A 26,565-nucleotide genomic window follows, 5' to 3' on the forward strand; every position below is an offset into this window, starting at 1 on the left:
GTTGTTTCTTTTATTAATTCAAGGAGCATTGCAGACTCCTCATCTGTCCACTCATGTATCCACAATGAAAAATTGGAGTCACATGATTTCTGTACGTCATCATTTATTTGATGAATCTCTTTCCAGTGTGCTTTGTCCCATTTGTGTGTTTTTTGTTTTTTTGTTTTTTTGTTTTTTCGTTTGCACTGTGTGCATATTAAAAATGCGCATAACAGCTGGATGCAAACACACCTGCTGGCTAAGTGAAGTTAATAAAGTAATAATTCAGTTCCACAAACAGACTCTCTTGTTGTTACCACACAGCTTTTTGGCACCAGCTGCAGTTGAATACACTCATTCCCCCAGGGCTCATAAGGGAGTTTGAAGTGAAATGTCACTTTCATTTTTCAACAGTTGAAGTTGTTTTATCTTTCACCCTCTAATATTCCAGGTCCCCTGAGTTGGTGCTTTGGATATTTTACCATGATAACAAGAGGCAAATTAGGTTTAAGATTGATGAGTGTATGCTTCAGAAATTGAGTAAATTCAATAGGAAAACTTTTTCTGCCAATCACAATTGTTTCCTTTTTTTAATAATCCATGTCAAACCTATGAAAGCAAACCAATGTTTTGTTATTGATGTACAGAGGTTCAGGTCAACTTGATCATACACACCTTAAGCATAACAATTCCCACAATTTCAACTCCGTAGTCAAGTTTGTATTTCAGTAAAGGCTGTTTTCATTGTTCTCAGTGAGCACAGCTTATTTCTCTAGCTTTAACATGAATAGAGATCCATGTTGTTTTTTTTCACTGCATAACACACTTTGCTTTTTCTTTTGTTTGTGAGAAAATAGCTGGACTAGGAAAAACTCCTTGCCTGACCATTTGGGCTGTATATGTTCTATGTTTTTGTTTGTTTGTTTTGTCATTGTTTTTTTTCTCTCCAGTATAACCTTTACTTTCTAATAGAAACTGAAAGGTCACACAGCATCTCACTTAAGATTGAAAATTCAGAGCTATACTGAGCCCCATGACTAAGATGCACTGCAGAATCTCTATAGATCAGACAGAGAGGCAGGTAGAATAATTGCAAGAAAAGAACGGCAGCTGAGCTTTAGCAGGCAGTAAACTGAAGAATAACACCGTATTTGTTCTTTTCTGCATCTGAGATTTCCATTTCCTAATGCGAAGGGAGGAGGAAATTATACAATGTGAATTAAACAACGCGGCTCAGACATTTATGTGCTTGCCATAAAGCTTGGACAGGCTGAATTTATGAGGGTTTGGACCAGTAAATACAGCACTCAGGAAATGTGATTAGGCTCATAAATTGGGCAGTTTCCAGCTGTCCTACCCTTCACCCAAAGTATTTTGCGAAAGCATATGTTTGGGACATTTCCTTTTTCTACACTGCCACCCCGGGGTTCCTTTCTGTGAAGGGTCCACTGTGGATGAAAGTGTTTTGATTACAACTGTGTGATTTCTGTGACTTGTTGCATAAACATCTTCCCGAAGCTTCATCGTTCATGAGTACTGTTATTATTATTATTACATCCTACCCCATAAAGTACATTTATTTGCTTGTAAATTTATAATCTGTAATCTCAAAGATTTACTATATATGAGAATGATTCTGACAAGAGATTATTGGTTACTTTCATGTGACATTTCCTTAAAGCGCTTCTGTGGGGAACCATTGAAACACAAAATTACTACAACATCTAACGTTCTTACATCTTTAGTTGTCATCTGAAAAGGTTGAAAAACAAGCTGATACCAAAACTTTCTCTTAGCTTCTTTGACGCTCACTAATGGACTCTCAGGGTGGATCAGTTGTGATTATTATGTGATCATATCCCTGCTGACACACAGCTGGCCACCAGTGTTGTTTGACGTTGATGTTTGTTTGAATGTAGGTTGAGATGACTGATACCAAAATTCAATGTCAGGACAACTTCTAATGTCAACATCAATACTGAACACTCACAATACTAACCACAACTAACGTTGATATTTTGTTGGTTTTAAGTTGTGGTGTGAAGTAACAACAGCAAAATCCAACATCTTCCAAATGTCTTGAACCACGGCCATCTTGACACACAGTGTGAAACAACAACATTCTAGTTGTATAACAAAACCCAAAGGCTGCTGAAGGTCATAATTTCAATTACCCAACATTAGATTTTGACATCAACCCGATTTTCACTCCCAACCACAATTTAATGTCTGATGACGTTAGAGTTGTAAGAGTCCAACGTCTTTCTGATGTTACATTGATGTCCAGTGCCTCATTTCTTTGACAAGATTTATTGTGGTTGCAAAAGGCAAAGAACTTAGATTGATGAATAATTGTTACCCGGTTTCTTTTTTTTGAGGGGGGGCTTCATGGCAGGAACAATCCTTTGCTCTGTAAAATCAGATAAGACATGAATTCTCCATAGTGTCCTTATAGCCAAATGTTCTTTTTGCACATCTGAGGGATGGAGAAACCTTCACACTGACCTCATTTTCCCTTCTCTTTGTCCTCCAGGTGGAGTGGTTGAAGAATGAAGAGATAATTGACCCAGCAGAGGACAGAAACTTTTACATCACCATCGACCACAACTTGATCATCAAGCAGGCGCGTCTGTCTGACACAGCCAACTACACATGTGTGGCTAAGAACATAGTGGCCAAAAGACGAAGCACTACAGCAACTGTTATTGTTTATGGTAAGTTTGTGTGCTTGCGTGTGTGTGTGAACGAGACAATACGTAGCTAAATATCCTGTCATTAAAAGCTGTAATTATTCTGATATGGGTTATCTGTTTTTATAAGTGTATGTGACATATTTTCTGTCTAGTTTCAAATGTTTCCGATCTGACACCTTTTTTAAATGCTAGCTGCAGCTACCCAGCAATGTCTCTGATCAGCCAAGCCAGCACCCATCTGCCACATGAAATTAGCTCTACTGCCATGCCAACACACTCTCTTTGTGATTGGCCTGATATTCCCACATCACCCTTAACCTCACCCAATTAAAATCCACCAATCACGCCCTCGGTTTTAAATTAGAACACTTGGGCTTCCCAAATGTCTGAGCTTTCATCCAAGAGTCCCACCACCAAATGAGTTGTGCAGCATATGGCACGATAACAGCTGTGAAAAACAAAAAATAACTTTGAAGAGAGCTGCTCTGAATGGTGTTAGTTTGTTTTTCAGGCAAAGCTCCTCTTGTGCTGTTTTTACAAAAAACTGAGAAGAAAAAGCATGTTGAGCGGAGGAAAATGCCTCATATGTCTCACTGCCTCTATTTTTTTTTTTTTTTTTTCCATTTTGCCAAATGCCAGCCTGACATGAGGAAAAAGGAAACATTTTGAGGAGAAACAATGTACAGAAAAACACACACAAAGCACACACAAACAGTGTTCCTCTCAAATATAGGACTGGCTCTATTCACTAGGAGGAGTGTTTCAATCAAAAATAACTGTGCATGTGTGCGTGTTCTATACAGACGGCGAGAGATGGAGTGGTTTGACACTGATGTATCCTTACAGAAATAGATTGTTCAATCTGTGGTTCAATCTTCTCGGCTCCACAAGGGCCCGGCTGACACTGTTGACAAGGTGAAATAGTAGCGGAAAAAACAGAGGAACATGAGGGGGAAAAAATGGAGCAGCCATAGCTGGAATGGAGACAGGTGAGGAGAAAGGAGAAGCAGAGAACAATAGGGCGGGAGAAGGCGGGTGAGGGAAGTAGAAAAAAAAAAGGGTTGAAGAATCTATAACAAAAAGTAACTGTACCTGATTTCGCTGGTTACTTTCTATCTGATGACTCATTTCTAATTGGGAAAGGAGAGTGGGCATTGTCCACTGGGCTGAGACAGAGCTGTCGAGAAGCAGCAGGGGAATTTCAGCCCACTACACCTCTGCAGATGTCAACTTTCTCTCTGGGTGTTCTTTTGACTCATTCTAACTTTATACCTGATTTCTGTCTTTCTGTCTCATCTGCCCTCATCTTTGTCTGCACCATACTGCCACATTTTTTCTTAAGAAAAACATCAGTAATACAAAATAACAAAGAAAGAGTCAAGTCTAAATGTGATGGGATGCAGAGAAATGTGGAGGTACAAAGACGAGAGGGGAAGTGAGGATTAAGAAAACTCAGAGCCATGATCGTGCAACAGTTGCAGCAGGCTAAGTGTGTGTGTGTTTGTTTGTGTGTGTGTGTGTGTGTGTGTGTGTGTGTGTGTGTGTGTGTGTGTGTGTGGTTTTTGTTGTGCAGGAAAATCCAGCTGTTCTCAGTAAACTTCAACAACCAAGCCTCCTGGCATCTGTAAAACATATACTGACTCACATTAAGACAAATGGTTCAGTTAAATCAAACAACACATTAAAATCACAGAGTTCTCCACTCATGATGAGGCCTCTTTAATACAAACAGCATCAAGAAGATGCACTTTTTGCCATTTAAGTGCTTCATCACAGACCTATTTTGTATCGACATTACAAAACTGAGGCATTTATATCAGTACGTCTGCTACAGTTTGTTGTTCAGTTTAGTTAAATATACTTCATCGCTCCCTCAAGGGGCCATTTGCAGCAAGGACGTTTGCTTACACAAATACACATAAACAATTAATTCGCTCTTATAAAGTACATATATAAAAACATCATTCAACACCTCAAATGCCATTTATCAGTCTAAATTAACAATTTAACAAGTACAGTATCATGACCTCTACAATAAAACCAAAATTCCCTCTATTTGTTTTACATACAGGCAATCTAAAATCCACTCCTGATGGCCTTAGCTTAAAGTTGTTACAGAGTATATGTGTGTGATTGTTTCTGCCTTTTTGAGGGCTGTTCAGTAGCTTAGAGTTAACAACACCTTGCAATCTGTTGTTTTGACAAATGGGCAGATATAAACCAGCAAATAAATGAAAAAATGCTTTCAGTAAAATAGGAGTAAAATGTTGGTTGTTGTTTTTTTTATTAACTTTTCACCACCTAACATATAAATAACTCCTACCTCAGGTACACACGACTGACACCTTTGGAGATGTGGTGTCTCCAAGATGGGGTGGGAGTTAAGGGTTATTAATGCATGGATGGAACAATGTACTGACTGAGTGACTGATCTCTGTTGCCACAGTGAATGGTGGTTGGTCGACATGGACGGAGTGGTCAGTGTGTAACAGCCGTTGTGGTCGAGGCTTCCAGAAACGAACCAGGAGTTGCACTAACCCCGCCCCTCTCAATGGAGGACTGCCCTGTGATGGACAGGCCATACAGAAACTGTCCTGCACCACACTGTGCACTGGTAATTCTGTTATTTTCTATTCCAGTTGAATTAGTCCAGATACATCTAGTTTATGCAGCTTTGGCACAGTGCTTTTGGTATACGTTACTGTATTCATTTAACTTTATTCATATTGTAGTGTATTGCACTGTATCTACTTCCACTTTGTGCTGTTTTACTTTGTGACCTCTGTTTTTTCCTGCACTCAGCTTCTGCTAAATTTCACTTCTACCCTTATTTATTACCTTTCAAGCCCTACATAGGTTGCACTTTTTGAATTGATGACATTATTCTTGGCCTCATCTGTTTTCTTTCACGTCCCTTGTGTTTCATATTCCCTTGCCTCCTTTCCTTCTAGTGGACGGTGTGTGGACAGAGTGGAGTAAGTGGTCAGCCTGTGGGACAGAGTGTACCCAGTGGAGGAGGAGGGAGTGCAACAACCCAGCTCCTAAAAACGGAGGAAAGGACTGTGATGGGCTCGTACTCCAGTCTCAGAACTGTACCGACGGACTCTGTATGCAAAGTGAGTTGACAATAATGATTCTCTCGGAGCCAAAGCATTGGCAAATCTAAATGGATCGAAGTTGTGTCATATATCTTATCTGAAAAATGAGTGTGCCAGTTTGAACAAATACCTCACAGTTACTGCTTCAGGTGATATTTGACTTGAAAGTTAACTGACCTCAGGTTAAACAGACCATTGGGGTGGTGTCCTATGGTCCCATTTTTAGGCAAAGAATGAGGCAATCGTGTGTAATATGTAACGTGACAGTTGGAAGTGTTAGTTTAAACCACTGATAATCCACATGTGAAATCCATAACTCGTTATTTTTTAAATAAAACTAACCCTTAAAAGTGATATCTTAGAGTCTAGAAACTGCAAACTGTAATTTCCTCAGCCATAATTCTTGAAGATGTTAAAATATCAGACTTGGTTTAAAACATTATTGCATATGTATTTACTTTCCTGTGTAGCAGAAAATTTAGGCAGTTTTCTTCTCGTTGGGTGCCATCCTTGTTCCTCTTCCCTCTGCTCCTCCCCACACCATCTCACTCTCCTGTCCTCCTGCAAACCCTGCTCTTTGCATCCATTCTCCCATCCTCATTGCTAAGTTTTTCTTGATGCTTCCTCTCAGTATATCTTGTTTTATGCATTTCTCCAGGAACCTACCTACACCTTTCTCCTTTTTATAGTGATTTGTTCTTGTTCTGCCTTACACATATACTTGATTCCCTTGTGTTCATTGTGGATAGTTGGAGGGTTTCTGAATGCTTTTTTCCCTCTTTCTTGTCCATTACTTAAGTTAAAAAAAAACTTTTATAAGGGAACAAATAATAAATAATGATGTGAAACAATCATCAAACCTTCCCCACTGCCAGAATTTCTGACACCAGAAAAAAAATTGTGGTAAATTTTAATACCACATGGAAAATGTGGCCTGAGTTCTAATGGCACAAGTATAGCTGCAGCAGTTTTTCCAAGGTGGAGGCAATTATATTTGTTGACTTGTAGGAATAGAGCTTGTTACTTCCTTTGCTCAGTTTAATTGGCGGACAAGCATCTGATGTGAAGAGAGAGGGAGCGAGAGAGGCCTTTCACAGTGAAGAGGAGAGAAATGTAAAAAAAGAAAACACAAAAAGGAAAACAGTCCTTGAAACAAGTGCACATGCACTCTTGCTTGTAATTATGCCATCCATTCTCATTAGTCTTTTTTCTCCCACAATATGGCAACCAAAGAGGATAATCTCTGTTCATCCTAATCAGAAATTTTTAAAATTTGAAGTTAAAATTGACCGGACCCGATGCACTCATTGGAAAATGATTGCCCCTTTAAAAAAAAAAAAACTGCAACCTAACATGCTTAATAAGAGTATGGCTGTGTAACCCGTCTTTCACTTAGACGCTCTCTAATACCTCATGGTGACCTTTATTGGACCTGAGTAGTCTCTTGAGATTGAAATCTGTTTTTCAAGAAAGTCCTGGTGAAAATTGCAAATAAATTCAACCAAACAGTGTTAATAGTTGCACGTATGTCCCTTGGATCCAATGACATGCTGTTACGCATGCACCAAATTTGATAAGGGAGCCTTTATGATGCCCTGAATACTTGGATTCATTTACAAAAATTAAGAATGCACTGTGTTTGTTTGTTTTGTAAGGTGTGAGCTTTTATGTGAGAGTTATTGGTGGTCTTACATGTACTTTTACGAATTTTTCTGTTCATGCGATGTGTAGTCGGTGTTGTCTGTGTTTCATTGTTGCATATTGTAGCTGGGCCCCTCATTCTTGGTCAAATAAAAAGTAAATAAATGAGTCACAAGCACTCAGTTATGAGTTCTGTTCAGAGGGGAATATACTTCATCAGTGAGCGCACAGTCTAAAGCTGAGTGAGCCGTTACTTGTGAAAGGGATTTACCTCTGCAGCCAGAGGGGAGTGGATAGTAGTGATGATTTGATAGATGGTCCTTGTCATCAGCTATGGAATAATTATTATATAATCCCTCAAAAAGCTTTTCCCGTAGGCACGTTATTGACAGAACTTACTGTATATGCAGAGTCCTGCCCACTCCCCACGCAATGTATTATATACTGTGTCTCTGATCCATCAGAGGGATTCCCTGAGGCCTGTGAGGTACGGCCTCAGAATCTGAGATAAAACCTCGAGACGTATGGATTTAGGCTCATTTCCCCTGATTGATTTTCTGTCTTTAAAGTGACTCCACAGACATGGTTTTATGTCAGCACTAATGTTTCAACTGTTTCCTGTAGCATTAGCAGGAATCCATGAATTGTGCGTTGCTGTGTATGGTCCTCAGAGGGGGTTTCTGTACGCAGAGCATTTTATAGGTAGGGTATATTTGAAAGGCTTGAAGTGACTCCTGTACCATTCTTCCATTTGGTTTATGGATGACGGCTCTTTTAAAGTCTGGTCTTTACGCAGACAGAAAATGGTTCAGTGGTTCTGGCGCCCAGATTGGGCAGTTACACTGACATATTGAAGTTGTTTCCTTATTTGGTGCAAAGAACAGGTACAGAAAACTCCAGCTATAGATACTTGGTTCTGCATGTTTTATGTTTATTTTTATGTCAGTTTTAACACCAACTCTTTGGGCTTTGCTTTACAATAGTAAATAAACAAAATTTGAAAAATGTATGGCAGTGGTTGGTTGCTGGTAGTGGTAATTTAGGATTTCAGGCAAGTGAATGAAGTGATAATGCACTGTCAACGTAGAGAGGGAGTTAATGTTTTAGATGGTGCTCTGTAATTGACTTTGTGCTCAAAAAGCACTTCACTCTACTCTCCCTCTTTTATTCTTTCTCATTCTCTCTCAACTAACACCCCTCCCCCCCCTTATTCATCCCCTCCATGGTCTCTTGCCACCTTTTTTCTAAAGTTGTCCTGTTAAATCCTGAGAGGTAGAAATCCATTCGACCTCATGTCTGCCCTGCGTGGAGTGTCTCCTCTCTTTTTGTGTTTATGTTTTTCTGAGAGTTATATCAGTGCGAGGCTGTGTGTGTGTATATACGTTTGTGTGTGTGTGTGTGTGTGTGTGTGTGTGTGTGTGTGTGTGTGTGTGTGTGTGTGTGTGTGTGTGTGTGTGTGTGCCAGTGACAGAAGTTGTAGGTCTTTCAGGGTTTTTTTTAAAGAGTTGTTAATGTTGTTTTATATGTTTTGGCCTGTTGACATTTTTCTGACACATCGATCAGGAATCTTGGAACAGATTCACTCAGAGCTCCACTGTGTGTCATCCTTGAGAACATGTCCTTTTACTCTCTACCTACTCTGTGTGTGTGTGTGTGTGTGTATGTGTGTGTGCTACAAAACACTGCTGCCTAAAACCAGTAATCACTAGAGATACTGGCTGTTATGTAACTTTAGTGTTTGCTATATTATACAAAGTGATCAGTATCAGCAGATAAACAAGCCATCTGTCCGTTGAAAGCTCTGTTCTTCCCCTTTTGTTTCTTCATATTGAGGACTCTAATCACCTTTGGCGTATTGTTTCCTGCACTGTGTGTTTCTCTGTTTTCTGCTTCCTTTCTTACACATTTTGTCCTAATTTACTCCACTTTATCTTTTCTATCCATAATTCTTATGTTGGCTCTTACTAAATCATTTGCAATTCATTTTACTGCCATCATATTTTCATATCTGTTTGAACAATTGTGTTATAATTAGAACATGACAAATCTTTGTCATGGCGTGCTGCTCCTACTATCATCACTGAGTCAGACATTAATCAACGTGACATTTGTTAGATGCAGTCATGTAAATGCAGTCATTTGTCAAGTTATTTAATATAAAAATAAAAAAATCTGATGAAACAGTGCAGTGACAACAGGACTTATAATTCCCCTGAGCAATTTAAGCCGCGCTACCTGCAACACCAAAATCATGTTTAATGTTTTTTTGGTTTTTTTTATGTGCACATCACCCCACTTAACCTTGTCAGTGTTTCTTCCTCTTCGGTGCCCAATCAGTGTGTCTTCTGCAGTCAGCTGATTTCACAAGAAGCTTTTAAGTGCACCATGTTGCCTTTATTAATTATACACCAGCACTTCAATTATACATTATACATCAGCAGTATATCTGTGTCATAGACCTCCTGTCTGCCCTGACTAAGTGGACCACTCAACATGACACAGCAGTACTGGCCTTACAGGCATCAGGGTTTCTCCAGTTATCTTATTTCTTTCTCATTGTTTTTCAGTTTTGATTTCTTTCCAACCTCATGTGATAATGATTTGTGGACTAAGACAACCAAAATTACTGTACGGCTGACACAAAGAAAGAGACACACTTTGGCATATGCAGTAGATGCATTTTTTGTGTCATGTTTGTCCCATTTTATTTGACTTGTTTGTTTCATTTTTGTTTTGTTCCTCTCCCTTCCTTCATCCATTCCATCATCCCGTCCTTTTCCTGTCCCAAGGTTCATTGTTTCAGAAGTCCACTGAGTCCAAAGAAAAGAGTGATTTGGGAATCCCATGTAAGTTGATGTTTTATGTTTTATCCTCAACCGTGTTCCTTTTGTCTTCCTCATCTTCCTGTTTCTTTCTGTGAATGAGCATTAACCTTTGGCTCACACTTTGCATTTTATTGTTACATGTCATTTTTGAGAGCTTTGGTCTTGTCTTGTGATCTGTTCCCTTGAAGTCCAATCTTTTTTGCTGTGCTGATGAAACAAATGTCTTCAAACAGTGGCTTCACTTGTTTTTTGTTCTGCTCCCAGACAAATGAAGTCATGGTAGATTGATCCTTTACACCTTAGCTTCTTTAATGGGACTTTGCATAGCCTATAAACTGAATTATTTAAGGTGAATGTTTCTATTACTTTGGTTATATCTAGCTGTATCTGTATATTTCTTTTACCATCCTCTAGGTAGTAACCAGTAACAGCAGAAACTGCAGTTTGATGTTTTCCTCCTTTAAACTAAAAGTGAACTCCCCACAACTATAATCATGTTATGTACAGTTGACTTTCCAAGCCATTTTACTACAATTTCCTTTGACTTAAATTGTGGAAAACAGAACTTAGAATTAGTAAGACATGACATCATACAAATAGAAAGGAAATATCATAAACCAAACTTTGAAGGTTTTGCCCAGGAGCATTATACACTTTCTGTTATAGATTTCCATTTCATTATTTTTTTTATGTACCTTTATATTGTACATCTTGCATAGGAGGTCTACTGAAACAATCAGTTTTCCATCATGTAAACTGTAGTGCCAGATCCACGAGGGATGTCTTGAAAATGAATGCACCATGGTGGTGACAGATTCCTTTTAATTAACTTGATTCTCTCTTTCTTCCTGTGTGATAGCAGCGAATCGATTCAGCACCAGTTCACTTGATTCACAGTTTGTGAGTTTGTTGCAGTTGTGGTCATTTTGGAGAGTAGCCAGCCCTCTTTGAATCGCTGCCAAAACAGGCCATTCGCCTCAGTTCTGAACACTTGCTTTGTGTTTACAAGAGTATTGGTTCGCTTAGAACTCAAAGGAGTACGGTCCAACGATGGACACTGAAAACACTGAAATTTCTAATCAGCGTTAATGATTTGACCCATTTTTTTGATGTATCCTTCGAAATTATTGATTTGTGAGACTGGCCCATCTGTAATGCTTCATTTGTGAAAGTAAAAAGTTATTTAGAGAAAGGCACAAGATCACCTGACAAGGGCAGCACCACTTTGAAAGGTATGAAAGATTCTTAATGAGCAATTAAAGGAGTGAGAAATGATAATAAGGTGTAAAATATATTCATGTGTACTTGCTAGCCTCCTTTCTTCCTATCCTGCTGTCTTCTCCCCCTCTGTCTCTCTTCCCCATCTTTCTTTTCTTTCCACTTCTCACTGCTACTGTTGGCTCCTCAAAGTGACATAATGAAGGAGATTTACTATAAACTGTGAGGAACACAGAATTTGAGAGGTGCAGCAGGGAAAGGACCTCTGCCACTTATTATTACCGTGCCTCCTTACTTCTCTCATTGCACGAGCTCTCGCTTTATCTTCAAAGCAATCTGTGAGCGTCTGTGATGTGTTCTAATGACTCTCGTTTAGGGCCTGCTGAAGCAGTTTCATCATCCCAAAGTGTTTTGAGAGATGACTGGTCCCAGACAGATACAGATACAGAGGGAGCTACAGAGGAGATAGAAGCAGTCATAGCTCATTTAACAGATTGTCACTCTGGTTTTAATATTCAAAAATACAGTCAGTAACATGAGCATTGGGAGGTTGCATGAGTGGCTTTGAGACTCACTAAGCTCATTTTGTTTTCTCAGAGTATGACTACAGTTACAGTTTATTTTTTCTTTTACATTTAGTCTTAACAATGTGATTTATGAGAGCATATTTATCCTGATATTGACACATTTGTCCTGTTTATCACAACATTGGCTCCTGCATATTGTGACTGAATTACATGTAGGCTTAATCTTAGATTATACTTTCTGTACCTGCATAGGTGCAACTGTCTGTGTGACATACATGAAAGATATATAAAGGAACACATGCAAAGCCAGTCCACCTGTATAAACACTACTGCATTAAGAGGACCGTGGCATGTGGCCTTAAGTCAGATTACAAATGCATTACCGACCACCTTCATATCTGGTTCAACATCCAGTGTAGGCAGAATCAGATTCTGCATTCTCAGCTGTCAGTTAAAGAAGTAATATGGAAGAGTTTCACTGCTCCATTGCACAACCATGACCACACTCCATCTGCAGGGAGTTGATAGGGTGTTTGATCAATACCAATGGCAAAATAATTATATAGAGGTGCTGAGATTTCTAAAACATGGTTCCCCTCCTTTATTTCCGTATTCTCTGTCTGGAAATGCAATGTCTGCATCAACAGGAAGACAATTTTAAGACGATTCAAGAAGGCAACCAGGTCTGTAGCTCAGTCAGACCTACAGTAGATGCCACATTAATGTCTCTGTCAGTCGTTCTAGTCACACTGTGGTCGCTGCTGACTGCTTCAAAAGTAAGCACGGTGCTGTTATCAAAGGATATCTCATGAATGGAGGCTGAAAACTTCACCATCAAGCCAAAAAGCAAATAACAAACTGTTTTTTTCATGCCTCGATTTTGTTTTTTCTCTTTTCTGAGAATGTGATATACAGTGGCTGTTTGTGTCAGTTACAGACCAGCTTAGCTTGAGGGGAGGCAAAGGGTGGAAGGAACACAGCTGAGCCATAGATTTATGTGGAGGGAGACTGGGAGTATTTTCTGATTCATATTTGTGGCCAGCAGCCACTGAAAGAGGTCGTAATGTCGCTTTCAGTTACATTGAAAGGCTTGTTTTCAGTCTGTTCATTAAGGAGCTACAGTTGCACTGTATTAGGCAGTTGTTACACAATGCATGAGATGTGACGACTTCATATGCAGAGTTGTTTGTAGTGACAGAAATACACCTTCTGGCTCTAGTGAGTCCATATTTTACTTCTTGGCACCAACAACTGTCAAGTTTTTTTTTCCCTCCCCTCTATAGAGGAGATAAGCATAGACACATTTACAAATGACTGCTGCTTTCTCTCGCTTGCTCCCTCTCTCTTCCGTTCATCCCTGCCAGTTACTTAGAGCAGATGTGTCTGCCAGGAGTGCAGTATGGGTGGCGTTTGCATGTTTGTGCCAAGAAAGATCAAAAAGGCAGTTGAATGAGTTTCAAGTAGTGATTGTCCACAGCTCTGCTTTGGATGCAGATCACAGAGAAGATAGAGACGAGCTAAGCTGAGTTATCCTTGTTCCCCCTTTTTTAAATCCTCTCTGTGGCAGATTGGATAGATTCAGAGAGTGACAGAAAGCTCAGCCAATCAATAGACAGCAATCCATGCTGACTGAGGGTGAGCTGGGGCTTCTGCTCTGCTTGCCCGTGTATGTAATCAACTGCGTGTGCAAGAGAGTGTGTGTGTTTTAATTTCTGTGATTGCTTTAGCCCCAAAGGTTTATCCACTTGTAAATACACACATACACAGTCACACACCCACTGGCACATACATATGGTTACCAACTGTATGTCACCAAATTAATTTTTGTGTGTAAATAAAGTTGTGCCAATTACAATGTCAATTATTTTTTGACACACAGTGAGATGCAGCATCCGTCAGTTCACACACACACGCAAACACAAACACACACACATACGTACGTACACTAGCTCACTCACTTGATTCGACTACGCTCCAAACAAACTGAATTTGGCAGGTGCACAATGAACACTGAACACAAACACAACATTCAATCTTGTTCGAGTAAGGTAACCCTGTTATGCAAAACTATGACAAATTGCAATGAATTCTCGCCATGAAAAGAAGGAAAGATGGTAGGTTGTCAAAAATATAACACGTTTTCCACCTTCACACTTGCTAAATGCCAAACACCAAGATTTCTTTAACCACCAAGGATCAAATATAAAATAAAATCTGTCAAGAAATCTCCAAAAATTTAGTTTTTTCTTCTAAGGGGACTGAAGTTAATACCAAGAGAGTCTTGGCCTGTAGTACATGTTTACACAAGTGTTTGAACTCATACACACAAGCATGTATGTGATTAGAAACATGTACTTGGATGGAAAGGGGCAAAAGACACTGACATAGAAATAGCAAATAAAAAGAAGATACTGTCAGCACTGTATTTCACAGTGTTCTTCAAAGTCTCTCTCTTTCTCTCTCTCACACACGCACACACACACACCACTGTCTCCATGTAAGCTCTCTGCAAATTGAACCTGATGGATCAATATTCAGATACAATTTTCAGTGTCCTGCTCAAGTTCTTCCATCACGCTTGTTTTCGAATGTGCATATTTGTTTTTTCTGCATTTGCCATCTGTGTGGATATGTTATCAATTTTGGTGTGGTGTCTGTTTGTGTGTGTGTGTGTGTGTGTGTGTGTGTGTGTGTGTGTGTGTGTGTGTGTGTGTGTGTGTGTGTGTGTGTGTGTGTGTGTGTGTGTGTGTGTGTGTCTGTGTCTGTGTCTGTGTCTGTGTGTCCTGACCTATAGAACAGAACATTCTCCCTCCTATAGAGAGTTGTCCGGTAATACTGGGTGCAACATCACAGACAGGATGTTTGAATGCGTGTCTCTCTCCTCCCAGATGATTTATCATTTATTCAATTCCTTTCTTGTGTGTCCACTGAAAGGCACATATTTTTAATCTAACTCTAATTTATCTTGGCTCGCGGACGAGCGCTCCGGACATGAAACTGCTTGTCAAGAGGAGGAAAAAGCCCAGGAGATAGTTGACTTGTGGATAAAAGTTAATATGGATGTGTCCATGTGTGCATGTCAGTCCAGGCATTCGCTCTGAGTGTCAGTGCTTGCATGAGTGCTTATAAAAATGAACATAGGTGTGTGCCTATCAGTACTTAGTCAGACTGTGCTCCTTCCTCATTCTATCACTGCAGATTTTGTCATTCCGGCTTCACAGAGCGCAGCCTCAGGCCACACACAGATACACACAGAGGTCCAAAGACATTATTCATTCATCTGGGTTTGGTCAAAAGTGCACACCCACTTTCAGGCCCCTTTTCAGCCTCAATCTTGTCAGAAAAAGACACCCCATGCTGTAAGGCTGTCAGACAGTAAAAGAACATCAGAAGTAAAGAATAGGTAGTTTTCAACCAAAGCAGTGCTTTGGATTATTATGTAGGAGCACAATGAAATGAAAGACCAAAGAACATGACACATACAGAGTTCAGAAAGGGCTTGAGTGCTCAAGAAAAGCTATGGTAATTTAAAGCTTTTTTTTTTCTTGATTAAATTCTTTGCCATTTTTCTAAATTCTCTGTCTTTGAGTGGTACAAGAGAGAATGAGAAATCAATCCACCAAAGAAGTTGTACTTTGAAAAATCTATTGAAAGAATAATAAGGATTGGACAACTCATTTTAGTATGATTCACAGTAGCATAGCCACTAATTGGAAATGGAATTGGAAAGAAATGATTGGTTCAATAATGTGGGCAACATTGTGGCTATTCTTTACTCTTTACTGTTCTTTACTCTTTGCAGTACTTTAATTGTACAGTAGGATTTCAATAACAGATAAATGACCATGTATAATATTGTTGTTGCTATGTCTTAGACATCATTTGTAAATAAATGTGCTAAGAAAAAAGGTGAGAATTTAAAGAAAAGAAAACATTTGGTATCTAGCAGTGGTATGTAGGTTACACAGGCAAGTAGAAGCTCTAATGGGACATGTTGTTTCCTTCATCCACAAATCAAACAGATGGAGACAGAGAGACAGAGGGAGTCAGAGAGAGAGGTGTGAGTTACGGAGGGAGAGAAGGATCTGAGAGAGATGGGATTTAAACTGAAAGACAGTGAAGAAAGGATTTTTAAGCCCAGCGGTATAAATCATGTTACACACAGTACACACAAACACATATATTGAGAACTCAGCAGGCCATAGCCTAGTTAACTTATCCCGAAATGTCCCAAAACACTCAATAGGAAAATGGGATCAGAAAGGCAAGTTTAGAAGTGATATTTTATAGGTCTGCCTTGCATCTGTAATGTTCTGAAGTTAGACCTTCAAGTTGAAGCAGAGACAAGATAAAGATTTCCTTAATAGATGAGGATGATGATGATCATAATTAAGATCAGGGAGTTGGCACTTAAGAGGATTATCCAATTCTATTCCCCCTTGGCAAGTGCAAGGTCCTTGATAACAGGGCAACTTTGTGCAGCAGTGTAGTTAGGGCATTAGGGAATTCACAGCAATCTTTTTAACAGCATCAAAAGGAAAAGACAAAACCAGTACGGGTTGAACTTTGAAGATGTCAAGGTGCTGAACTTAGATTAAGTTTGCTAAACGTGATGAACAGATATTTGGCAGCAAGTTGAGCTGCTGTAATGAACCCCCCAGTGTCAAAGAACTGTGTGAGAAGAGTACAAACTCTGAAACACAGATCAAAGGTTGTAAACATCATTTCTATGAATGTTTCATTTCCTCTGCCGCCATCTGCTTTTTGTGGGCATAACATTTGCACACACTCAAAGTTAAACTACTGTGGAGATCATCAGTTCAACAAGTGGACATTAAGACATTACAAGTCTTTAATTTAGGACTGTGAAATAAGAAAAAGTGAAAAATATTCATCACAATCTCCCAGGACCAAAAAGTGACATATACGTATATGTCTTGGTTTCTGTGACGAGCAGTCCAGCACCCAGCTCCTAATAGGCTCAAAACCAGCAAATATGTGACCTTTTTTCAACCATCGATCATCCACATAGATGCTTGTCTAATTAATTGCTCAACTAAGCCTGTCAGCTCTAGTTTAGTTAGTGTCAGAATAAGTCATGTCCTGGTTAAGAAAGACATTACATTTTTCTCAAAGTAGAAATCACACCATGCACCATGTTAATACACATTTATACCATGCTGATAGTTGTAGTAGTTATTCTACATATATTTGCAATTCAAACATTGGTGAAGATGGTGGTTATTCTAAAAATACTGTGTCACTAGGGCTTGACCGCAATATTTCAAGAACTTACTAATTTTTCTGTTCCTTGGACGAAGTGTCCTGAGCCATTTGGTTCATCACAGTCTCAGACTTCATTATGGCTGACATGCTTTGGACATGCTCTGCCCCTGACATGCTCAGCTCCCCAGAGACACTAGAAGTGGTTCACAGCTCCCTCAAGTGGTAAATGAGTAGCTAACACCATCTCGAGTGACCTCTCCTCTGAGAATGTGTCTATGTGTGTACCATGCTAAGGCATATGTGAGTGTAAATGTTTGTGCGCTTCATCAAAGGATTCTCCTTTTGCATAATCAGGTTCATGCTTTCTGAACTTGTTCTGATGCGACAACAGCAAATCCTTTAGCAAATGTCTCAGGCTGTTTGTAGCTAAAAGCCCGTTATCTGCGTCTCAACTTTAAGGGCGGATTAAAAAGAGCATTCCTATACTTTTCTGTCGTCTTCCTAATAGCTGCAGACAAATCCCCTCCTACATGCTACAGAGGACATGATTATTCGAGGAGTGCTTTAAGTGTGAGACTACTCCGAAAAGTTTCACAGGCGCTTTCATTTTAAATTTGTAGGCTTGTTTGTTTTGTTGCTTTGAAGTTCAAGTGCATTTCTGCTTCTTTTGCCCCGTTTTCCTCTGCTTTGCTGTTATCACCTTTCTCCTCTTTCGTTCCTCTTCTCTCCTGATTTATTGTGCCCTACATGTCTCGTCTCATCTTCCCTGCTTCCTTATTCTCTTTTTTAATATGCTTCTTTTATTCTCTTTTTTAACTACCCTAACCTCTTTACTCTCCTGTCATCGTATCTGCCCATCTCCTCCTTTCCTCTCTATTCTTTTCCATTCACTCCACATCTGCTTGTGTGTCCACTTTTCTATATTCCTCTTCACGTGTTGACTTTTCCTCCTATTATTTTCTCATCTTTCTTCCCCTCTGCTCCTGACTTGTCCCCTCTCATCCTTTCCTCATTTCCTCTGTGCCACTCATACCTTTTCCCATCCACATCACCCATCACTTAAAATTTCCTTAGCCCCTTCCTCTGTTATAAAATATGGATCATGAATGACAATTCCACCATTGTTCTCACTCAAAAACCATTAAAGTCTCAGCCGGATAGAAAAAGAATGTTAGGACCCTTGTAAAATAATTAACAGCCTTATTAAATTTTAAGAGTTGGTACCATTCTGTTTTTTTATGAAAGGTGTCTCTGCCTCTTTCTACCGCTGTCTCGACAAATTATCATATTACACAAGCTGGAGGGCTGTTTAAAAAATTCATTTAAAATGGAACCTATAGAGATTGTCCTTTGAGTCTGATAGGTGGTCTGAGGTGATGGTGAAATTGTTGAACACAAGTTAAGAATGACAAAGAGCCATATAAAGTTAGTTTGAATTCTGCTATGCCATTCATTTTGTCTTACATAAAAAAATATGGCTGTATTCTCTGCCACTGCCCTGCTGTTACATAAGAGTTATCACTGTTGCAGCTCAGCTACAGATGGGCAAGCAGAGCTGAGCAACCCACATGAGCTGACACTAAACATATCAAATGTGCAGTATAGAGAAAAATATTTATATTATATTTATATTTTACCTCTATGGTAATCTTCAAGATATTTACCATTAACTGATAGTGACACATTCCAATGACAATGCACAGGAGAGACGCCTGAACTTTGGTCTTGAGGAGTCGTAGCATTTGTTCAATGACAAACAGCCTGAAGTGCACATACATTACACTGCTATGTCCACAGCTATACTGCTAACCGGTAACTCTCTGCTGGTCACCAGCAGAGAGTTACCGGTTGGCAGAGAGAGATTTTTTGAGGATATTTGGCTCTAAGAATATCTGTCTGTCTTACAGTATGTGTCTGTTTTTCTTCCTGTCCCCTCTAGCTGCTCCGAGTACAGATGATGTGGCACTGTACGTGGGCATTGTCATCGCAGTGATTATGTGCCTGGTCATCTCTGTCATCGTGGCACTCTTCGTCTACCGCAAGACACACCGTGACTTTGACTCAGTCATCATCGACACTTCAGCGCTCAATGGAGGCTTCCAGTCTGTTAATATCAAAACAGCCAGATCAGGTGAGGAACGCCATGAAAATGACATTTGATCCAGGGTGGAAAGAATACTCAGGTAGAGACACTAAGTTTCGCCGCCATATCTGGCTGAAAGTTTCAAACCTGTTGAATCTGTAACAACACCTGACTGATGTCATGATTTCTTGGTGTACTTGTGTACATCACTGTGGCAAGGTGAGAAACTGAACCACTGGAAGACTTTCAGGGTCTGTTAAGTTACTCTTTAAATAGCATATTTTAAAAAAAAAGACAGATCAGCTGTTTACTACTAACTACAGGGTCAGTAGTATACAGCTGATGCAGATGTTTATTTTTTGGATGTGATATGATCGCTGTCATTGTTGTACGGCATGGTTGACCCATGTAAAACATGAACAAACATATTCATGCCACAGAATATCTCTTTTTTTACAGGGTAAACCACTTATTAACAATCCTAATCACAGTTAGAGTGATCAACTACTTATATGGATCAAAAAGCTTGGGACAGAATCATTCCTGTGTTTAAGTAATTTGCTTAGTAAAAGGAAAGTAGTCAGCTTACAGTGTTCATCTGGGTCTTTTCATACTTTTCAACATATGGAAAAAGAATTTTAAACTGTTGTAGCCTAATACTGCAAACTGCCATCACATGGTATCAGATCAGTGCATAGACTTGTGTACTTGCTGATTCCTGATCCAGTATTTCAGGGCAGTATCAGAAGTATTTCCAATACTAGTATCGGAATGGGAACAACTCTATTAACGACTTGCTTTTTCTTGCTTGCGCTCCTGTGGGATGGGGGTTTATCATTAAAGAGCTCAAATGCTTCAGTGTGATAAGCCACGTACAGGTGATGCTCCATGGAGAACATGCAGGAAGGTCAGAGCACAGTCTGCAACAAAACACCAGCTCCAGGACTGATGAAGATGTAGACTCACTCCCAAAGGAAGCATATTTCATGTTTCTCTTAAGTTTTAGCATCCCATAATGTGCACAACAGCTGATCAATAGGTAAATATCTATGAACAGATACATAGATTAATAGGTGGACAAAGAATAACATATGTGACCATCCTTCCGTGGAAACCACTACCTGCTCCATCCACTTTCAGGCTGTGATGCCAGTATCATTTTGTTTCTTTCCTTGTCCTCCGGCTGTCAGTTTTTGCCAGTGTGGATTAATCTCTGTCTCTACCAGAGACCACTCTCTTCCATCAAGAAGTCTGTCTCTGTCATTCTCCTTCTCTTTCTCACTCTTTCTTTCTCTAACTTCCCATCTGCACATTCAGGTCAATCACATTTCCTGTTTATCAGCAACCTCCTCTCTTCATCTCCGTCTCCGTGTCTCTTTCTTTCCCTTGCTATGTCTCCGTCTCTCCCGTCACAGTGACTCCTACTGCTATGGACACTCCCTCCCTGTTTGTCTTCCTGTTTAAGTGGAGCCATGTTTCACTCTCTGCTGTCTGTATTGTCATTTCTCCCTCTCTGTCTTGGAAAATGGATAAGACAACAAGAAGCATGCAGCCACACACACACACACACACACACACACACACACACACACATGTGCACACACAGGCGCATGCATTTGATAGCTTACTGGAAATGCCAGGAATGGACAGGGAATTGGTATGACTCAGGTATCAGTCTACAGGTATCATGGACTTATGAATTTTCCTATCAGATTTTTTATTTTTCAAACACGTGACAAAATCGCTTGGCTTAACATCTCTCTGAAAAACGTAATAAACCTGGCAAACGTGCCCAAAAATGCCCCCATGTAGGCAGTAGGCACTTTCACAAACCGATACACACTCATTCATCACCACAAAGTTGAATGAAATACTGTAGATTAGATGGCTTAAAATAAAAATGCTTATACTGGTACTCATCATACTTAGTACTTGATAATCAAGATTTGGTCAACTAGAAATGGCATTTTAGCAAGGGCCCAGGCATTTCCAGGCCCTGGGCCCAAGAATTTGTGGTAATCTAGTTGGGTGAAATCTTAAAAAACTACATGTCTGTCCACCTTAAATAATTCAGGGGTGTGTGCTGATGTGGTCAGATGTGGGTGGACAATTATAATTCATGTCATGGTATACAGTAAAAACAGTGAGGTCAAAGAGGATGCAGTGCAGATTCTTGAACAGCAAGTGTGCATGTTGTAATGCGTGCACTTGTGTGTGTCTATGTGCATGTACACAGGTGAATGTCTTTGTCTGTGTGGAGATTGGGTGATTTTATCGGTAAAGTATTAGGATGCTTGTCACTCTGCACTGAGGGACCATCACCAATTACTATTAATGAAGAATTATGTCCCTGCAATGACTCTCTCTGACTTTCTGACTCTCTCTCTCTTTGACATTCTGACTCTCTCTCTCTCTCTCTCTCTCTCCCTCTCTCTCTCTCACACACACACACACACACACACCCACACACACACACACACACACACACACACACGAACTCTGTGGCTTTCCATTAGCTGTTAATTAAATTTCAGCAGGGATGATTTGGCAGGAATACCCACTGGCTTTAAGGGTAAACAGCCTGGTGATAGAGAGAGGAGGAGAGTGATAGGTGACAGATGTGTGTGTATGTGTGTGTGTGTGTGTGTGTGTGTAGTGGGGGTGGGTTAAGTGGTGGTGGAGGGTGATAATGAGGAATTTTCAAATTAGAATGGATAGGTTCTTGGAGGGAACAACAGGATTTCAGGCTCTACAACCAAAAAAAGAAAAAAGCTGAGGCTGGTTTGAACAAAACAGGAATCGCTCTCAGTAGGTAACCAGCCGTCCTGTGATTCCAGTATAAATGAAATCTTGAATATTTGTTTTGTTGATTTTCTGCTGGGAGAGAATTGTGAAATAGAAACACCTTGTTGTTTTTAAGCCCCAGGAATACGTTGTCATTCAAGCATGTACAATGTTTTAAAATTTTTTAAGATACTTGATTACAAGAATGTGTTATTTAGAGTTTCCTGCAAAAATCAATGTTTACTCTAAGGAAGAGCTCATTAAACCCACTACAGTATTTAATTCAGCAAGGTCTGGAGTGTCAGGAGTGATTGCTAAAGCTAGTAAGGAGGTAGTTTCATTTCATAACTGAAATAAACATACTGTAAACTACCTGAATATTGCATGCAGATGGATTAGCATACTTTACTGATCAGCAATGACCATGTCCCTGCAGTTGTCTCCTGGCTTACACTAACCTTTCCATGATGAGCACAGGTGGGAATGCTGATCCATCCCTACTGACTTCATGTAATCGCTATGTACTGTATGTAACATGTGTTTGTGGTGTGTACATGTATGAACAAGTACACTACAGTGTACGTGTATTCAAGACACATTTTTGCATGTGTGAGTATTTGTATTGCCCATGTTTTGCATTGCAGATGTCTTTTTATTCATGACACTGCTTGTGTGTGTGTGTTTGTGTAAGTGGGGCATTTGAGCGTTTTGCTCGCAATACATGAAAAGTGTCAAGATTCTACCATTATCAGATATTAGCTGTGATAACTGGAGAAAACGCAGCGTAGGACATCAGAGTGTAACTGGTAGTATCCACTCTAATTGCCTCAATAAAGGGTTTTACTTCGTCTCCACTGATCATTTCAAATGGTGATCAAAGTGCTTTACAGGAGAGATAAAGTTATGGTGTTATTTGATTGATGATTTCAATCAAACAAAAACATAGGAATTATCAAATAAAAAGCAATAAGTAAATGAATAAAAGTGTATAATATCTTGATAATAATTATAAAAAAAAACAGCATTGCACAACAACAAATAAAGCCAGAGAGTCTTCATGATGACAATTTAGGGGCTAAAGAAGAGCGGTCTTTACAAAGATTTTAAAAATATCAGTTGAGGGGGAAGATCTAATTGTTTGTGGCAGACAAATTCACAATTTAGGCCCAGCAACTGAAAATACTTGATCACCTTTGGTTTTCACCTGGGTGTGTGAAATGGAGAGCAGCGATTGGTCAGCAGACATGAGAGGTCAGGAGGTGGAATAGGGGATGAGCAGTTCAGAGATGTAGCTGATTTCTGTATAGACGGAATTGCACGAGTTGTTTTGGTTTGTCTACTGATTTACAAGATTTGCTTGAATATTTCATGCCGCACATTGCATACTGTTTTTCTTATATTATTCTGAATAAAGTACATACCTGTAAATGCACATCATGATATTTGGATACTGGGAGTAAAAAGAATTCTTAGAAAACAGTATATACAGTATAACACAACTCTATCCAATCTTCACAACCCAAATAGATCAGTCTCAACAATTCTTACTGTCAGTGAAAATGTGACATGTTAATGTGTGCAGCAGGTTTTGTCAGTCAGTTTTGAATCCTGACACAGTTAGCGTTTTAAAAGATAGACAGTGATGTGATTAAAGTGTGGCAGCCTCTTTGATTCTGTGATTCAGAGTCTTTGACAACAGTTTGAAAAACACAACATGTAGCTATACTGTCATACATTAGGGATGGAGTGGAGCCAAGTGAGGAATATGTGAGTTTGTTTTCTTAATGCACAGATTTAACTATGAACTGGTAAACCTCAATAAGTTCAAATGCCTATGAGATCCACAAAATCCACACCCACTTTCCCTCCCGATCTCTCTCATGCTGTCTCTTCCCTCCCTCTCGCTCCCTCCCTCTCTCTTTCTCTCTCTCTGTGCAGGATCCATGACTAGTCCTTGATCCAGGTCATGCCCCTGTGTACTGCAGTGTATCATACCAGACACTGATACCTTATCAGCAACCTTGCCTGCCCTCGTCTTACTCCCCTTATTCCTGCTCACTGATCTTGCTACAAGTTTTACACATCTGTCTCATACTGCAGCCATGCATGTCATACTACTGAGGATATCAAGTATTAAGCTTCCTTCTCCCTCGCAGTGTCAGACACCATCTCTTACCACATCTGCTTTTAGCTGAACACGTCTGGATTCATATGGAAAAAAAAAAAAACAGCTTTTCATGTTGTATTTTCACTTCTTAATTTTTTTTCTTCCCTTCATTTTCTCCCTTTCTTCTCTCTTTTCATCTTCCACCTCATCGCTCTAGCTGATCTACTGACAGCTCCTCCTGACTTGACGAATGCAGCTGCCATGTATCGAGGTCCAGTGTACGCCCTCCACGATGTGTCAGATAAGATCCCAATGACCAACTCCCCTCTCTTGGACCCTCTTCCCAACTTGAAGATCAAGGTGTACAACTCCTCTGGTCTGGTCACACCACAGGACGACCTCGGAGGAGACTTCACGTCCAAACTGTCTCCCAAGGTAATGCATCCCGAAAACCGGATAGATACAAACATAGAGACAAAAGACAAAAATACACAAAGACACAGAGACACTAATGCCTGTGTCTTTCCTCCACTTCTACTGTAAAGTATTCTGTGTGAACAGAGAAGGATTTTTTTTAAACATTCCTTCCTGAGGTGTGAGGTTACACTGCACTGCAGGAGCACAGTGAGAAATACTGAAACATGTATTCCCAGTCATATAAATACAAAACCAAACGCCATTAGTATACATGCAGCTCAGTGTCCCAGTTTCCTTACTCTGCTCTGTAAACTACATGGCATGCATACCAGAGTCATTTTTCTCAAATACAGATGAAACCGCTCGGTTTCATCACAGCACCTATCCTCAGGCAGCACAAGAGCCAAACCAAGCTTTTATTATGGGTGTTTTTTAATTGTGCCTGTTTTGAACTGCTGCTGTGTCTGTGACTGACCTTGCTTCACTAATTTGAGGATTTTTTTTTTTTTTTTTTTTTTTTTTTTTCTGGTGCTTATTTTGTTTTTAGTGTGGTGCCTGTCCTTAACACGTTGAAGCAAATTCTTGTCAGCTTTGTGTGATGTTGGAGTAAACTACTGAATGTTAAGTCCTTATTTTACATATCACAGTGGACATTTTAATGAAGAAATGCAAAGAAGGTCATATTTTACCACTCACCCTAAGGTGGTTTCATAGGTCTATTGTAAATCCGCCCTCTTCTCGCAGCCTTCCAGCTCAGCCCTATGGCAGTGCTCCAAGGCAGATGCGAATCTTCCCTTTAGCATTTTAGTTAGTGAATACCAAGAAAACATACAGAAAAAAAAGAAAGCATCTTGATGAATGCAGTGAAATGCAAGTGAAAAAGGGAGCATTAACATATTTCACTTTCAGTCTTTGCCCCCATCAACCTGGCACAAATGAAACTGCACAGAATGATCTGTGCAACCAGAGGTTGGCCTTGCACACACAACATCTCTAGACCTCCTGAAGCCACATTGATTTTCTGCTTATGTATATATTTCAGTCTCCTCAGAGAAAAGGTGCAGCTTGCTTTTATATATGAGGGTATGCACTCTAGTATACACTAACTGTGATCAGTGTCTGCCACCTTATAGGTCTAAGAGTAAAAAGGTAACTTGCTAATGTCAGACTTGACATTCTTAACTGCAGTGCTACAGAAAATACAGAGTTCATTCTCACTAACCACTCAAAAAAGAACTACTTTCTAATCTTTATTAGAACATTAATTTCTATTAGAGTCCCAAGGATTTTTCATATTGTTTGCTGTAGGTGTCATGTATCCATTCAAATTTTTATTATGCAGGTACAAGATAAGTAATGTAAAAAAAATTAATAAATAAATAAATTCTCTGCCGCTATAACACTATTGCTCAGCCAATTCAGACCCTGATCCACACATTCAGGCTTCCAGTCTCTGCTACTCAGCACCATGTCCAGTTCAGTCAGTTTCAGTATGTGTTATGTTATGCTATACCCAGTAATTCTTTCTTTCGTTCCTCTTACCACTCTCACTGATGTATTTTGATTCCTAGGTAACTCAGTCGCTGTTGGATAACAGTGACACCATGAACTTCCGCAACCAGAGCTTAGCCCGAACACGAGACCCTTCCTGCACAGCTCATGGGTCCTTCAACAACCAGGGAGGACACCTCATTGTACCCAACTCTGGTAAAAACTATTCTACAAACATTTAATGGCTAAACATAAATTTGGTTGACATTAAGCGATAATGCGGTGACCAGAGGGAACTTATAGGCCCTTATCTGGGTTTTTGCTTATTAAATTGACAATAATCATTCTTAACATTACATTAACTGCTGATGATAGAATGAAAGAAGAATTAAGAATTAAATTAAATTTATTAAAGTTATTATTGTCTTACCATAGATTTGAGAGTAAGAGTATCTAGGTAGTACTGAACGTTCAAC

At 39.7% G+C, this 26,565-nt stretch overlaps 1 protein-coding gene across 2 annotated transcripts in view; it reads left to right on the forward strand.

The window, feature by feature from the left end:
- unc5ca (unc-5 netrin receptor Ca) overlaps positions 1-26,565 on the forward strand; it is a 178,561-nt gene that overhangs the window by 134,044 nt on the left and 17,952 nt on the right. The window contains exons 5-11 of one of the 2 annotated variants that reach the window (XM_071483089.1): positions 2,513-2,693; positions 5,119-5,286; positions 5,624-5,788; positions 10,201-10,257; positions 19,147-19,338; positions 24,399-24,616; positions 26,170-26,305. In XM_071483089.1, the coding sequence (XP_071339190.1) occupies positions 2,513-2,693; positions 5,119-5,286; positions 5,624-5,788; positions 10,201-10,257; positions 19,147-19,338; positions 24,399-24,616; positions 26,170-26,305 (1,117 nt within the window). The remainder of the gene's footprint in view (positions 1-2,512; positions 2,694-5,118; positions 5,287-5,623; positions 5,789-10,200; positions 10,258-19,146; positions 19,339-24,398; positions 24,617-26,169; positions 26,306-26,565) is intronic. The other variant, XM_071483090.1, reaches the window with a different exon arrangement.

Source organism: Trachinotus anak, unplaced genomic scaffold (genome assembly GCF_046630095.1).
Source record: "Trachinotus anak isolate AG129_WGS33_773 ecotype Australia unplaced genomic scaffold, CSIRO_AGI_Tana_v1 ptg000008l, whole genome shotgun sequence".
In the NCBI taxonomy this organism is placed as follows: Eukaryota; Metazoa; Chordata; class Actinopteri; order Carangiformes; family Carangidae; genus Trachinotus; species Trachinotus anak.